At 48.1% G+C, this 16265-nt stretch overlaps 1 protein-coding gene across 1 annotated transcript; it reads left to right on the forward strand.

Moving 5' to 3' along the window:
* Positions 1-2103: 2103 nt before the first annotated feature.
* On the forward strand, positions 2104-2673 carry LOC112890606 (putative receptor like protein 25). The gene has a single exon (XM_025957469.1). It carries the CDS (start codon positions 2104-2106, stop codon positions 2671-2673), a length of 570 nt encoding a protein of 189 aa, XP_025813254.1.
* The last annotated feature ends 13592 nt before the right edge of the window (positions 2674-16265 follow it).

Consider the following 16265-nt stretch of genomic DNA (forward strand, 5'->3'; position numbering starts at 1 on the left):
TGCTTTAAACACATAAGGATGTCATCGGTGGTTGTGGTCTTGTGAACTACCTTCTTCTTCCTGCCAACAAAATTTCCTCATACGTTATCAGTATGGAACTACGGGCACATTATTGTTAGCAGGGCCGCGGCGGGGGCGCGAGCAGGGCTGCGACGGGGCGGTGGCGCGGCCGGCGGCGGGGCCGGGGGCGCGGGCCGGCACCGGGGGCGGGGCGCGGCCTGCGCGGGCGGCGGGGGCAGCGGGGGCGCGGCCTGCGCGGGCGGCGGGGGCGCGAGCAGGGCTGCGACGGGGCGGTGGCGCGGCCGGCGGCGGGGCCGGGGGCGCGGGCCGGCACCGGGGGCGGGGCGCGGCCTGCGCGGGCGGCGGGGGCAGCGGGGTCGCGGCCTGCGCGGGCGGCGGGGGCGGAGGGGGCGCGGCGGGGGCGCGGGCCGGCGCCGGGGGCGTGGGCGCGGGCCGGCGCCGGGGGCGGGGGCACGAGCAGGGCCGCGACGGGGCGGTGGCGCGGCCGGCGGCGGGGCCGGGGGCGCGGGCCGGCGCCAGGGGCGGGGGCGCGGCCTGCGCGGGCGGCGGGGGCGGCGGGGGCGCGGGCCGGCGGCGGGGGCGGGGGCGGTGGCGCGGCCTGCGCCGGCGGCGGGGGCGGTGGCGCGGGCCGGCGGTGGGGGCGCGGGCGGGGGCGGCGGGGCGCGGTTGGGGGAGATAGGGTAATTAGTGTGGCGCGTGTGTGGCCTGCGGGCCGGGACGGGGGGGGGGTTATTCAAAGTATTTGCCGAGTGCCAGATCAGCGGCACTCGGCAAAGGATCGTCTTTGCCGAGTGCTGCTGATCTGGCACTCGGCAAAGGCCCCTGCTTTAGCTTTGCCGAGTGTGCACTCGGCAAACGTCCCTGTCTTTGCGGAGTGCCTCTGATCTGGCACTCGGCAAAGCCAAAGAATTCACAATTTTCAACCCCACTTTGTCAATTTATTTTATTTCTTGTATTTATTGAAATTTGAACTACAAGTCACATGAATAATGGAAAATAATGAATGAAAAAATGATATTCACGTTATTGAAGGATGCATTGAGACCTTATCGACAAAAAAATCAGAAATTTCAAACTTGTTGTCCACGAAACATGATGACGAAGTTATTATCCAGTTGTTTTTAAAATTTATAAAAAGCAAATATGGTCCGAAAATTATGAAACTTATCGAGATGTAATGATATCACATGGGGACGCTGTGATAAAAATCTGATGAGGTTTCGTCAAAATTTAAACATACGATGCATACAAATTGAAAGTTCTCCAAAGAGATGTATCATTTTATATGAAACCCGATTAGATGTTAAGCATCGTAGATGTCAAATTTTTATGAAATCTTATACAAATTTTATCACAGTGTCCTCACATGATAACATAACATTTCGACAAGTTTCATAATTTTCCGACCAAATTTGCCTTTTATGCAATTTAAACACGACTTGAACACAATTTAGTCGCCATGTTTCGTGAATAGTAGGTTTGAAATTTCTGGTCCTTTCTTCGATAAGACCTCAAAGCATGCTCATTAACATGAATAACAACTTTTCATTCGTTTTTTCCACTATTCGAATGACCACGCAGTTCAAATTTGAATTATTCAAGAAATTCAATAAAATAAAATAAATTGTTAAAATATAGCAAACACTTCGATAAATGAACCTAAACTACATATCTTCTTAAGGAGAATGTAGGATGGTAGTAGAAAAAATTTAGACAAAATAAAGAAAAAAATTATGTTTATTTTGCCGAGTGTCTTTCCCTGGCGCTCGGTAAAATTAATCTTTGCCGAGTGTCCTGGAGTAGACACTCGGCAAAGACTGATGCCGTTAACTACCGTTAGGTCCTGTCGCGCGTTTGCCGAGTGTCATTCTTTGCCGAGTGTTCGACACTCGGCAAAACTGTCTTTGCCGAGTGTTTTATTTTGCCGAGTGCCGGACATTCGGCAAAGTGTGCTTTTACCGTATGTTTTACTTTGCCGAGTGTTGCACTCGGCAAAGTTGCTCTTTGCCGAGTGCCCGATTTTTTGCACTCGGCAAAGAGTTTGACACTCGGCAAAGCTCTGGTTTCCGGTAGTGAGTCTTCATGTTCCTTGATCTCTCCAACAACAAATTTGAAGGTGTCATCCCTGACGAGATCAGTGACTTAAAGTCTCTCAAGGGGCTCGACCTATCCAATAACTCCTTCATCGGCGGGATCCCTCCCCGGGTCGTGAACATGGTGCAGCTGGAGTCACTTGATCTCTCCTTCAACCAGCTTTCCGGAGAGATCCCTCCTTCCATGGCACTCATGTCATTCCTTGAGGTGCTTGACCTCTCCTACAACCACCTGTCAGGGATGATACCACAGTCCAGCCAGTTCTTAACGTTCCCGGTCACATCATTTGTAGGGAACGATGGGTTGTGTGGGAAGCCGCTTCCACTACTGTGTGACGTGAGCCAGGCACCCTCAACTGCTGCTACACACGTCTGTTCTTCATCTTCTAAAGAGTTCAACTGGGAAATTTTGTCAGTTGAGGCAGGGTTCCTTTCAGGCTTGGCCATCGTGGTTCTAACCACATTGCTATGGGGCAACGGGAGGATGTGGGTGTACCAGCAAGTGGACAAGCTTCTGTTGGATGCTCTGCATCCATGGATCCGTGGCCATCACCACTAAAATGGATTCTTGCACGTATGTATGCTTCATACGGCTGAAGGGGAATATTTGTCTATAATAAGATAGAATGGCAATGTTCTAGTATTGTAAGCTTTGACCCTGTTTTTCCTCACAAGAGGAAACAGAGAAGAGACAAGTGATGTAATAGAAAGGTTCAGTTCAAAGCAATTCTAAATCGTGCTGGACTGCAGCTGCCGCTAGAATGGTGGTTGGAAGACGGTGAACATGACGATGTCATGTGATCCTGTATAAAATTACCAGAAATAATTACTAATACAGCAGTTAGTAGGTTCTTACTTGGCTTTAAGCTAGAATTAGCAGTGCTGGTGGGTCAGAGTTTGGCAGAACTGAAATTCAGATCTTTCTTTTTGTTTTGGGCGAGGAATTCAAGCAGTTATTTAAGTATTTCCGAAGAAAATGTTATGAGATGATGAGACGAGATGTGATGTGAAACTAGTTATGAAATAGGAGTATACAAGTTTTACAGATTACAAGATGGAAAAAAAAGAAAGAAACATAGTACTAGATCCTCCCTCCTCTCTGTCTGACCCCACCCCACTCTGTAGAGTCTACAGTGCATCTACAGTGTCTAAACAGTGTATGCCTCACCATATGCCCTGCGCCATTGTAGATAGCATCATAAACAATGACAACTAAAATATTCCACAGATCAGCCAATCTATTGCAGAACCATTCCACGAAATATTCTTCATGACTTTATAGTCAGCACGTGATGTTATCATATCAAGATCAGCCAAAACAAAAACCTAGAATAAGTTTGCACTGTCACACAATTGTCTCTCCTAGCCAATTCACACCGTTGACTACAGCGTCAAGGCCTCCAGCACAGCAAACCGGCAGCCAAATCGCAGATACCCCGAGGGCCAAGGGTGATCCTACCACAAGCCAACGGTAGCTTCCCCTCCCTCTTGATTTTGGAGGGACCATGCACTACTGTTCATGCATTCGTGCTTGGTCCTTCGTTTTTAGATGCCCTTTCCAGTGCTGAAGAAACAGAAAAAAAAAAGACATGAAAACAGCATCAGCTGATCTGAAATCTCACTCATTTCTGATGGTGTTGGCAATTGAACCCGCTGTAGTGTAGTACCTCGAGTGTAGAAGCTGACATATGGAACAAGATTGTAGAAGCCAGGGCCATCTCCGACCTTGTTGATCCGGCCAGTCTGTTGATCAACGGAGAAGAAGCCGTCGACCGTGCCCACCAAGATGACGCCAAGGCCATGGGCAAACCCGAGCAAATCGATGACGGGGAGCAGTGCCTTAAGCTCGATCACTCTGCCCTTGGTCCATCCCGTCGTCGTTCCCACCATGTCCCAGAGGCAGAGCCTGTAGCCTTCTGCCATCCTCGCGAACCCAAGACGGCTGCCGTCCTCCGTCGTGGTGAGCACGATGCGCTGGTTATGGGACGCCGGGGGCAGGTGGAGCACGGACATGTGGCGCTCGATTCCGGAGGGACTGATTGAGCGAAAGCTGAATGAATTTCTGGTTTTGACTCAAGGGACTCGCACTGTCATGTAATATGCACAGGCTTTCAATCACCTGTGACAGTATGCGGGTTATCATGCGGATAGCGACACCAAGAAGAGAGACCGTTTCCGTCGCGGACTTAATATCAAGCTCTAAGGAGCGACTGAACCTGGTACGGGCAAATACCTTTAATGAGTTGGTTAATATGGCCATCATTCAGGAAGACTGCATCTCAGCCCACCGGACTGAGAAGAAAAGGAGAGCAACCCCTGGACCTTCAAATGCTCAACCGTCAAGGTTCAGGTTGGTCCAGCAAACAGCGACGTGACTTTCACCTCGCAACAATCCACCAGGAAGATGGGTAGCTAGGCCCCCTCAACAGCTTAGATTCAACAGGCCGTCGGCACCACCACCTCATCAGCAACAACAGGGCCCAAGGCCAAACTCACCGCCATTTGGTCAGGGAAACAACACTAACCGTTGTTTCAACTGTGGCAGCCCCTCGCACTTTGTCAAGAATTGCCCTCAGCCCAAGAAATCTTTCCAAGGGCAGACATCCAATCCAAGCAATAAAGGCAAAGGCAAGAAGAAGATGGTGCAAGTTCGTCAGGGAAGGGTGAACTTTACAACTCTCTCCGAGCTTCCAGAGGGCGCACCGATAATGACGGGTATTTTTACTATACACCATCAACCCGCCGTTATACTTTTTGATTCGGGTGCAACCCATAGTTTTATCAGTTCAGAGTTTGGAACCAAAATAGGCTTGGATTTTCATCCTATAAAGGGAAGCTATTTGATAGCAACTCCTGGTGGTAGAATTGCTTCAAATCAAATGTGTAGAAATGTGCCAATCCAGTTGGGTAGCAATCTGGTAAAGACAGATTTGCTTTTGTTAGATTTAGAAGGGATGGATATCTTATTAGGTATGGATTGGATGACTAGACACAGAGTCTCCTTAGATATCTCTTCCCGAGCAGTGGAGATAGACTCACCCTATCAAGGAACTACCACTCTCTATCTTTCACAACGAGAGTGTATAAACTCTTGTGCCTATGCGGCAGAAGGGATTAAGCTAGAGGACATCACTATCGTATGTGAGTACCTAGATATTTTTCCAGATGATCTGCTAGGGATGCCTCCGGATAGGATATTGAGTTTATCATAGAGCTACAACCTGGCACAGCACCTATCTCTAAGAGGCCATATCGTATGCCACCTAATGAACTGGCAGAACTGAAAATCCAACTTCAGGATCTTCTTGATAAGGGTTTTATTCGTCCCACTGCTTCACCATGGGGATGCCCAGCCCTATTCGTGAAGAAAAAGGACAATAGTCTAAGACTATGCGTAGACTATTGCCCTCTCAATGCGGTAACTATCAAAAACAAATATCCTCTTCCGCGCATTGACATCCTCTTTAATCAGTTAACCGGAGCCAAGGTATTCTCTAAAATTGACCTTCGCTCTGGATATCACCAGATTAAGATTAGACCCAGTGATATTCCCAAAACGGCATTCTCTACCAGATATGGACTTTATGAATATCTGGTTATATCCTTTGGTCTTACCAACACTCCAGCCTATTTCATGTATCTCATGTATTCAGTCTTCATGTTTAAGCTTGACAAATTCATTGTTGTATTCATCGACGATATTCTAATCTATTCCAAGAACCCTAAAGATCATGCAAAATATCTTCATATAGTTCTTCAGAGGTTGAGAGATCATCACTTATATGCCAAATTCTCCAAATGTGAATTCTGGTCGGATACAGTTAAGTTCTTAGGCCACACCATCTCCAGTGATGGTATATCCGTTGATCCAAGCAAAGTCCAAGAAGTAATGGATTGGAAACCTCCTACTTCAGTTCATCAAATCCGTAGTTTTCTGGGATTAGCTGGCTATTATCGTCGTTTTATCCCCGACTTCTCAAGAATAGCCAAGCCTATGACTGAACTACTGAAGAAAGGAGTTAAGTTCGTCTGAATGAGAAATGTGAAGAGGCATTTCACACTTTAAGAGCCCATCTCACCACTGCCCAGTGTTGGCTCAACCAGACAATTCCAGACCTTTTGATGTTTATTGCGATGCTTCAGGCATCGGACTTGGTTGTGTACTCATGCAAAACAACCGAGTGAACGCTTACGCATCACGTGCACTCAGGACTCATGAACAGAATTATCCTACACATGATCTTGAGCTTGCAGCTGTGATACATGCACTTAAGATTTGGAGACACCATTTAATGGGTACCAAGTGCAATATTTATACTGACCATAAGAGCCTCAAGTATATCTTCACCCAAGCGGATCTGAATATGCGACAACGATGTTGGCTGGAACTTATCAAAGATTATGACCTGGAAGTGTACTATCATCCAGGCAAGGCCAATATGGTCGCAGACGCACTCAGCCGAAAGGCGCACTGCTCTTGTTTGTCAGTAGAAACCCTTAGTGAAACTCTCTGCTGGGAAATTGAGAAAGCTCAATCTTAAGATTATACCTCAAGGTAGTTTAAATCAACTCTCAGGGGAGGCTTCGCTAAAGGATAACATCATCATAGCCCAACAGCATGATGAAGGGATAAAAATTATCAAGCAAAAACTAGTCCAAGGAGAAGAGAAATATAAGTGCTTCCGGATAGAACCCCAGGGGATACTATGGTTCAATGAACGGATTGTTGTACCCAAGGATCATCAGCTCCGTAAGCAGATTTTGGACGAGGCACATCTGTCTAAGTTTTCCATGCACCCCGGTAGTACCAAAATGTGTCAGGACTTGAGACAGAACTTCTGGTGGACTCGCATGAAAAGAGAGATTGTAACGTATGTTTCCGAATGCGATATCTGCCAGAGGGTTAAAGCCAGTCACCTAAAGACTGCTGGTGTCCTTCAACCATTACCTATTCCCTCTTGGAAGTGGGAAGATATCAGTATGGATTTTATCGTTGGCTTAACCAACACATCCCAGAAACATGACTCTATTTGGGTAATCGTAGATCGATTAACCAAAACCGCTCATTTTCTTCCTGTGCATACTACCTATAATGCCAAAAAGTATGCAGAGATCTACATAAACCAAATCATTCGACTACATGGAGTGCCTAAGATGATCATTTCTGATCGTGGCGCTCAGTTTATCGCTCGTTTCTGGGAGCAACTTCAACTATCTCTAGAGACTAAGCTAATCCGAAGTTCGGCATATCATCCACAAACAAAAAGAATCAACCAAATTCTAAAAGATATGCTTAGAGCTTGTGTCATCCAGTATGACAAGAGTTGGGATAAATGTTTACCTTTGGCAGAATTCTCTTATAGCAACAGCTATCAATCAAGTCTTCATATAGCTCCATTTGAAGCGTTATACGGACGCCGATGTCGAACTCCTTTGAGTTGGTCACAAGCCGACGAACGTAAAGTCTTTGGACCCGATCTGGTCACTGAAGCAGAAGCCAAGGTAAAGACTATTCAGAATAATCTAAAAGCGGCCCAATCTAGGCGAAAGAGCTACGCAGATAAACGCAGGAAACCCTTGCAGTTTGTAGTAGGAGATTTTGTGTACCTTCGGGTATCTCCTACCCGAGGTGTTCAACGATTCGTATCAAAGGAAAGCTCGCTCCTCGATATGTTGGACCCTTCAAAATCCTTGAAGTCTGTGGACCCATAGCTTATCGTCTTCAACTTCCATCTCAACTAGCAGCTGTCCACAATGTCTTCCATATATCTCAACTCAAGAAATGCATCCAAGTCCCTACAGAGATTGTCGACTTACAAACTATTGAGATCGAACCAGATCTATCCTATGCTGAGCATCCAATCAAAATCCTGGATGTCAAAGAAAGAAGCACAAGAAGAGCAACAGCCAAGATGTTTAAACTTCAGTGGAATCATCACACTGAAGAAGAAGCGACTTGGAAAACCGAGTCATACCTTCAACACAACTTTCCGGATTTCCTTAGCGCCAATCTCTATACCTAATTCTACAACCCCATCTTGTTCCAAAATCTCGGGACGAGATTCCTTTTAGGAGGGAAGGCTGTGACAACTCAGGTATTTGGGAGCCAGGCACACTAGGTTTTAGTGTAGGGTGTGTTCATGTGTTAGTATTTAAAGGTAAGGTTTAGGGTGTTTTCTGTGATTATAGAAAAATAACTAGGGTTAAAGTGCAAAATGTGTGTGAGGGGTAGATAATTTTAAATTGTAGGGAGGGCTGTTTTGCAAAAGTGGGTTTTACTTTTAAACCTCAGTAAAAAGTAAAACTACTTCAAGGTTTCATTTGGAATGCAAAGTTTAAATAGGTTTTATTTGAAATTTAGCTAGTTTGTTTAGTTTGCAAAAACATTTAAAACCCTAACTCTTTTGGAACTGAACCCTAAAGCAAAGTTGTAGATCTTTTTATGCTCTACACTTTTTGTTTTGGAAGTAGGTTCATTTGGGTTTTGGTTTAGTGGGAAATTTTAGTTTACAATGGAGTCCCTGGGTTTTCACAAAATTGCAGAAAGGTCCCCTTCGTCTACCTCCTGCTTGCCTGCTCTGCTCTGCCCTCTGCCGCCGCCGCCCGTGATAACTCCGGCGAGCCTTCGGCCGCCACTTGCCCCTGCGCCACTTAACCCTCGCCAGCTCGCCCGCCAGCTCGCCCTCCGCCGCCCTCCTGGCCTCGGTGGCCTCTCCCCATGGCGCCACACCGCGCCGCCGAGGCTCCGGCCGCCAGCAGCAGCTTGCCGAGCCCCGTGACCTCCCCGCGGTGATAAAACGCGTCCAAGCCCCCTGCTCGATCCTTTTTACCCTCTCTCTAGCGCCACATTGCCTCTGTCTCTCTCCTCCACGCGACGCCGCCGTCCCGAGCTCCTCCGCCGCCTCGGTTCACCATCGCCAGCCATCTCCAGAGCGCCTCCACCTAAATTTCTTGCTAGATCAGCACCGCCACACTTCACTGAAGCTCAACGACCCTTTTGATTGCACCCTCTCCCACCCGAGCCGCCTGCCTACAGCCACGCCGGTGACCTTCACGCCGCCGCCGTCCTGCCCACCGTCGTCCCGACGTCCTGCTCCACCCCAACCTCCACCAAGACCACCAGCAGCACCACATCATCCAGGGGAAGCTGTCTAGCCTCTTCTCCATCGAGCTCCGGTACCCCAGCCGCCGGAACGCCGCCGCCTTCCTCAGAGCGCCGCCGCACCTCCTCGGACCACCGTCAAACCATCGCTACAGGCCGTCCCCTCCTCAACTCCGGCCACCCCCGTGACAGCCGTGAGCTCCTGATGCTATCCCATCCCTTTCCCCTCGCCGCCGGTGAGCCCACTCGCCGGAATTTGGCCGCCACCTATCTGTACCCCTGTGAAACCCGGCCAGGGGTCCAATTGCAAGCTTTTGAATCTTTCTAGGGAGGTCCCTGTAAAATTTCAGTCCCCCTCCCCAAGTTCAAATCAGCCAACTTTGAAAATTCATAGGAAATTGCAGAAAAATCCAAAAATAGCCAAACTAGTTTTGTTGTGTTCCAGAAGTTTAGCTCTAAAACTTTTGTTACTAAAGTTTGGTTTGAAACTAAATGTTTTAGGTGTTATTTTAAAGTTTAGAAAAAGGAAACCTTGTGCATAACTTTTGCATGTTAGATTTAATTCTTGTGATTTTTGGTATGCAGCTAGATTATGTTGTGATTAGCTCTGTGTGTAATTTTCATCTTCAGTACTGTTTGCTAGTTTGAATAAATTTAAATTGAGTTAAATTAAGTTAAATCAAACTAGATTTAATTAAGTATGTTCCAAATACTTTCATGCTTAGATCTTTTTACACTATGATCTGCTGGTTTTAATATGAGTGATAATAATTTTAGAGTAATTTATATTCATGTCTAGCTTAAGGTTTAAATTTAAAATTTAAATTTAAATTTAATTCGAATTCTTTAGTTTCTGTTATCAAAAATTTATGAAAATTTTATGATAAACTCATCTGATAAAGATGAACAAGCTTACCAAAATTCAAAGTCAGATCCTTTATAGATTTCAAATTAAAAATAAAACATGATAAGTTAAGTTTGAATTTGATCATTTTGGTAATGACTATCTGTTAGGTCTAAACTTATGAAAATTTTCCAGTAGCTTGGTGTAAATCTTAAATATAAGTAGTTAGTTTCTTAACCTATATATCTTTATGCTTGAAATTATGAAAATTAGTTATGTTGTTAGTGATAACTACTTAGCTTAATGCTAGGATCTCAAATTGCTTGCTTTGCGATGATTGTTTGTTATTTGTTGGATTGCAACTTTATCGTGAAGAAAAGTCTTAGACTAACTATCACTTAACATCAATCCTTGTATATCATGTAGACTCGCTGACGCTCAAAGACGGAAACTACGAGTTGATCTTGGAACCCGAACACGGGATTTCTGAAGACTCCGTGAACGTCGCTGAAGGGATTACTGAAGCCCCGAACCAAGGTTCGGAAGTTGTTGACTTACCTGACTCTAGTCTCACTCAAGAAGGCAAGCCCCGTTGCATAACCCAGTATTTTAAATTATGCACTTATATTCTTATTCTTTATATTGTGCATTAAGTTCTAGGAGTTGTAATGAAATCCTAGATGCATGAAAACTTAGGAACCTATGTAATGTTTTCTCTGAGTCATATCGAATAGATGCTTTGCTAATAGGACCGGCAGAAGTCGAGTGATTTCCTGCCACTCGCGCGATATAGGAGTTGATTGTTTATTGTCCCAGCAATCACTATAAGGATGACGGACGGGGTTGTGTTTGATATGATGAAAGGATGCCCCGTCTGTGTTGATTAAACTTGATAAGGTCGCATTGTGTGGTAGTGGTAGTCAAGTGTTTGAAAGTACTAGCCACATACCGTAAATATGGTACGCAGTAAGCCTATTACCTGATTGGTCCGGCTAGTGGACTTACCCCACCACTCGATTTTGGTTTTGTTACACGCACCGACGTGCGGGAATACGTTCTGCATAGCAGATGGGAGTATGGTCATACAGTCGTGCTGTAAGAATACGTCCCGCACAGTGATGTGCGTATGGTCCTGCAGTCGCTTGTGGTGGCCCTGATCCACGCCCCGGAATATGATGGAAACGGTTGCCCGGAAAGTTAAGTTTCTGAGCGTGTGAGTTAGGATCCCTTGCAAGGTTATGAAATTCGATTCAGAATCGTCTGTTTCTCGCGGAGATTGAGACTACTTGAAACTTCTGCCACACAGAGTAACAATAGTAACAGTTGTTGGAAGAACTTTGATGTATTCTTAATACCTACCTTGCTTGATTAGTATAGATGCTTACCTAGAATGGTTAAGTAAACTAGAATCTGAAAGCTAAAATTTTGAAAGTAAGATCATACTCTTTGTTGCTTTTCAGCAAAAAAAAGAAACCTAGAGCCTTCAAACCCTCATGGTCTAGCTTTGGGATTTTACCCAAACCCCGGTTAAGCCTTGCTGAGTATTAGTATACTCAATCTTGCTAGTTTCGTGTTTTTCAGGTATGTCGGTTGAGAACCAGGCCGATGTTTTGACTTGTCCCTTTGCTGTTCCGCCTGGTTGGTTTGTGGAATGGGATCCATCCCCGGCCGGCATTGACCCTTCAGAATGACACCATTTTGCGAGCTAAGTATGGTGTCAACTCTGGCGACGTGTGTAGTCGCGTTATTTCTCCACTGCTGACTTTGGTTAACCGGTGTTCACCCGTTGGGTTCAAAAACGATGTTGTATAAATTTGCTCTAGCTAGGATAGTACAAGTTATGTGTGTAATAATGTTTGCTTATACTGTGGTAAAGGCTTGCGCTGTTGTATAACTGGAACTCGCCTTCGTGCGAGATAAACCTACTTCGATCCTGTGTAACCATGGTTGCATCGGGCGGTGACCCGACAGACCCATGAGTTGTGCCATTTGAAGTGCGTTTGAGATCGTATCGCCCTTGTAGTGATGATTAGTGGGCTTGAACCGGCATAATTCAAGCGGTTCTGCCACAGTTATTAGACTGAGGGGCTCGCCACTGGACTATCTCCCTCGCCTAGAGCAACCCTTCCTCAACAAGTCTAAGCAGGATGGAGTTATCACACTTACTTTTGTTCCACTCTACTTTGGGGGGAGAGGACCCCTATGACTTCCCGGCACCTTTTTCTCCGCCATCTCCCTTGTCACGAGCGAGTTCTTGAGCTCGGGGGCTGGGATTTGAAGTAGTCAAGTTGGGAGGAAGTTGAAGGAGAACTAGATCTAGAAATGGCTGCGTTGTGGAAGCTGTTAGACCCGGGGCTACGGGACTGCTCACGTGGCGTAGTCTGATAAGGATAGGGGATAAGGCATGGCCTATATCTCTATTTCTGTTTGTAAGACGGACTAGCCGATATAGAAGGAATCTGCCTGAGTTGTATCTGGGCACGATTCCTGGGTTAGTGTTAGGCTAGGACTCTTAACCTTGTTCTCCCGAGTATATAAGGGGGGACAGGGACCCCTCCAAAACATAACACAACGACGAATAACCAATCCAAAGCAATACAACCCAACAGGACGTAGGGTATTACGCGTATTACGGTTCGAACCTGTCTAAATCTTGTGTTGCTTGCACCTTCGAGTTTCTGATCTCGGTGTCGCCCTACCTAAAACTTACCACCTTGGGCATACCCCTCGGTGGGCAGCCGGTAAAATACCGACAGCTGGCGCACCAGGTAGGGGTGCGCATCGAAGATCCGACGGCGAACTCAATGGCTACGTTCAAGTTTGCTAGCGACGTGCTCCCAGAGGGCACGACATTCATCTTCGGATCGTGGGCTTGCGTCGCTAACGGCGCAGGCTATTTTCGTCGATACATCGTCGGCACCATGGCGACCACGATGCCCGTTGCTTCCGGCGGGCATGACGATCTCGCTAACAGTTTCCGCAAGCAGTCAATTCAAGATTCTTTCGACGGAGTCGCGAAGGAGATCGTCTCCGACACGACTCCAGATTGGATCATCGTGACCAGGTTTGAGTCGCTTTCATTTGTGGCTAACAGTCCGGTTTTTCTGTCTCAGCCTGTACAACTCGAAACCACCGCTAGTCGGGAGGTTTTGGGAATCTGGTAGTCACGTCCACACCGGCGGGATGTTCCGTGCATTGGGAAGGCTTCGATCTTTCCAAACTACTTAAATACGAAGATCGGACGGTGGCACACCTGGGGTCTTTGCCTTATCAGGAGGGCAAGCCACTCGCCACCATCGAAGAGGAGTCGACTGAAGTAGTCGATGCAAGCTCTGATGAGCTCATGGCTCGTCAGGTCCTGATGGCAGAGGAAGGTGATGAAGCCGCCCTCGACCTCGATGTCGTGATATCTGGAGATGAGGATACGGCCAACGTCGGCGACGAGGACGACGTTGCCCGTGAGGCCCGGAGGGCCAGGAACAGGGCACGTAATGCTCGGCGAAGGATGGTCAACGAGCGCGCGCGTGCTGCGCGGCATGACTTGGATCCTGACTTTGCTGCTGCCAGCGAGCGTGGCTTCCGGACTCCCATGGCTAATATAGCCAGGGTAATAGCCATACTAGAACGCAGCAATGACCCAGCTCTACGCCAAGCCCTTCTCTACGCGCAGCGTGCGTGGATTCAACTTGATCAACAGCACCCGTCATCGGCTGCCGCAGAGGAGCACGTGGATGAAAGTCGCAGTCAGGCTAACAGCCGCACTACGGGAGGGCACCCTCGCCCTCTGAGGAATAACAACGCCAATGGTCGCGGAAGTCAAACCACTGGTGGGCAGCCGCAGCCACCGCCAGGAGGCAACCCGCGACATCCTGTCGAAGACTTGCGCCAGAAGATCAACGAGGGGCGTGACGCTCACTCGGTGATTATTTCGAGGCGTAGGGAGCGGGAAGGCGCCAATCATGACGGCACTGACTACAGCAATCACTTTCCCGCGTTCACGGTGCGGTTTAACAACTACAGGTATCCTGAAGGCTTCAAACCCATCGGGATTACCAAGTACGATGGAAAGCAGGCGCCCCCACAATGGTTGCGGTGTTATTCCACCGCCATTGAGGTCGCAGGGGGTACCAATACCACCAAGGTCGTCTACTTCCCAATGGCCTTAAACCCAGCTCCACTTACATGGCTAGAGAGCCTAAGCAATGACTCGATCGACTCCTGGAGGCTCTTAGAAAGTCCATGATCCAGATACGTCATCGACCTGCTCAATGCAACATAGCGCAACGAGCTCTACAGTCATACCCGTCGTTCTTCGATGTTCGAGCCACCATCGCAAACATCTCCGAAGAAGATATCATTGACTGCTTCTACAACGGCATCACCGACCCAGGCATCTACAGGGACTTTGGGCGCAATCGGCCCAAGACCGTGGCTGGCCTCCGGGATATGATGCACGATTGGTCAGAGCAGGAGGAGAAGATGCGAGAGCGGTTCCCGAGGCGTATCGACAACAACAATCCGAACTGCACCGACAAAAGCCAGCAAGACTACTCGGGTCCATCCCGAAAATGAAAGCGAGACAATACTGTCGTGGCTATCGATCATCCTCAGCGAGGCAGGAAAGCGACAACCCAGGAGCAGTTCGAGAAGCTCCTCTAGAAAAAGTGTCCGTGGCACCCGGGGGGTGCTCACGCTGCTATTGATTGTTATCATCTCCGCAAAACATTCAGCAATCAAGTCGACGAGAAAAAGAACAAGTCGAAGGGTAAGGAGCCCGACGACGAGGACCAAGGGGACAAGTCACAAAGCGCGAAGTTCCAGGACTCCTCCAAGACCATCAATGTGATCTTCGGGGGCGATGACGAGTTCAGTTCCAGGAGGGAACAAAAGCTGCTTCTCCGCGAGATCATGTCCGTCGAGCCGGCGGTACCACGACCACTTCGGTGGTCGGAGGTCCCCATCTCGTTCTCAAAGGATGATCAGTGGACTAGTTTCTCCGAACCTGGCAAGTTTCCCCTGGTCCTGGATCCTATTGTGGCGGAAGTTAGGCTCACCAAAGTCCTCATCGACGGCGGGAGTGGCCTCAACCTTATCTTCACCAGCACCCTAAAGAAGATGGGGCTCGACCTGACGGACATGCTCGTGCCAAGTAAGGCACCCTTCTACGGCATTGTCCCAGGTAATGCTGCGCATCCGCTGGGTACGGTGGTTCTGCCAGTCACCTTTGGAACGAGGGAGAACTACCGCACCGAGTTCATCAAGTTCGAGGTGGCAAATTTTGAATCTTCGTATCACGCCATCTTGGGTCGCCCGGCACTTGCCAAGTTCATGGCAGTGCCACATTATGTCTACCTACTTCTCAAGATGCCAGGACGAGGTGGAGTACTCACCCTCCAGGGTGACTTGAAGAAGTCGTACGACTGCAACAGGGAAGCTATCCAGTACGCCTCGACATCGCGTGTGCCAGATGCTTCAGGCGAAGTACTCACGGCCGCGCAACAACTCTCCCAGGCCGGGCTGGAGATCCCAACGAAGAAGACAGGCCAGTCGAGCATCAGGTCAGCCAATGATGTGGCCCTGAAGATGATCCAGCTGCAAGAAGGCGACTCATCCAAGACAGCCATCATTGGCGCCGGTTTGGGTGAGAAATAGGAACTCGCGCTCATCAGTTTCCTTTGGGCTAACCGAGATATATTCGCATGGAAGCCAGCGGATATGCCAGGGGTGCCCAGGGAGCTGATCGAGCATAGCCTTAATGTAAATGCACAAGATGTGCCCAGGAGGCAGCGCCTCCGAAGATTCTCTCAAGAAAAGAGAGAAGCCAACAAAAAGGAGATAGTTAACTCCTCGCGGCTGGATTCATCAAGGAGGTAATCCATCCTGAGTGGGTAGCTAATCATGTTCTTGTACTGAAAAAGAATAAAGAATGGAGGATGTGTGTTGATTATACCGATCTCAACAAACACTGCCCGAAGGATCACTTTGGGTTGCCGCGCATCGACCAAGTAGTCAACTCGACTGCGGGTTGTGTACTCCTGTGCTTTCTTGATTGTTACTCAGGGTACCACCAGATTGCGCTCAAGGAGGAAGACCAAATCAAGACTGCGTTCATCACCCCGTTCGGGACTTATGCTTACAGGACTATGTCTTTCGGGTTGAAGAACGCAGGGGCAACTTATTAACGTGCAATAAAAATGTGCTTCGC

Source organism: Panicum hallii, chromosome 4 (assembly GCF_002211085.1).
Source record: "Panicum hallii strain FIL2 chromosome 4, PHallii_v3.1, whole genome shotgun sequence".
NCBI lineage: Eukaryota > Viridiplantae > Streptophyta > Magnoliopsida > Poales > Poaceae > Panicum > Panicum hallii.

Coding starts and splice junctions, on each gene's coding strand:
- LOC112890606 (XM_025957469.1), top strand. CDS start 2,104: ATGTTCCTTGATCTCTCCAACAACAAATTTGAAGGTGTCATCCCTGAC.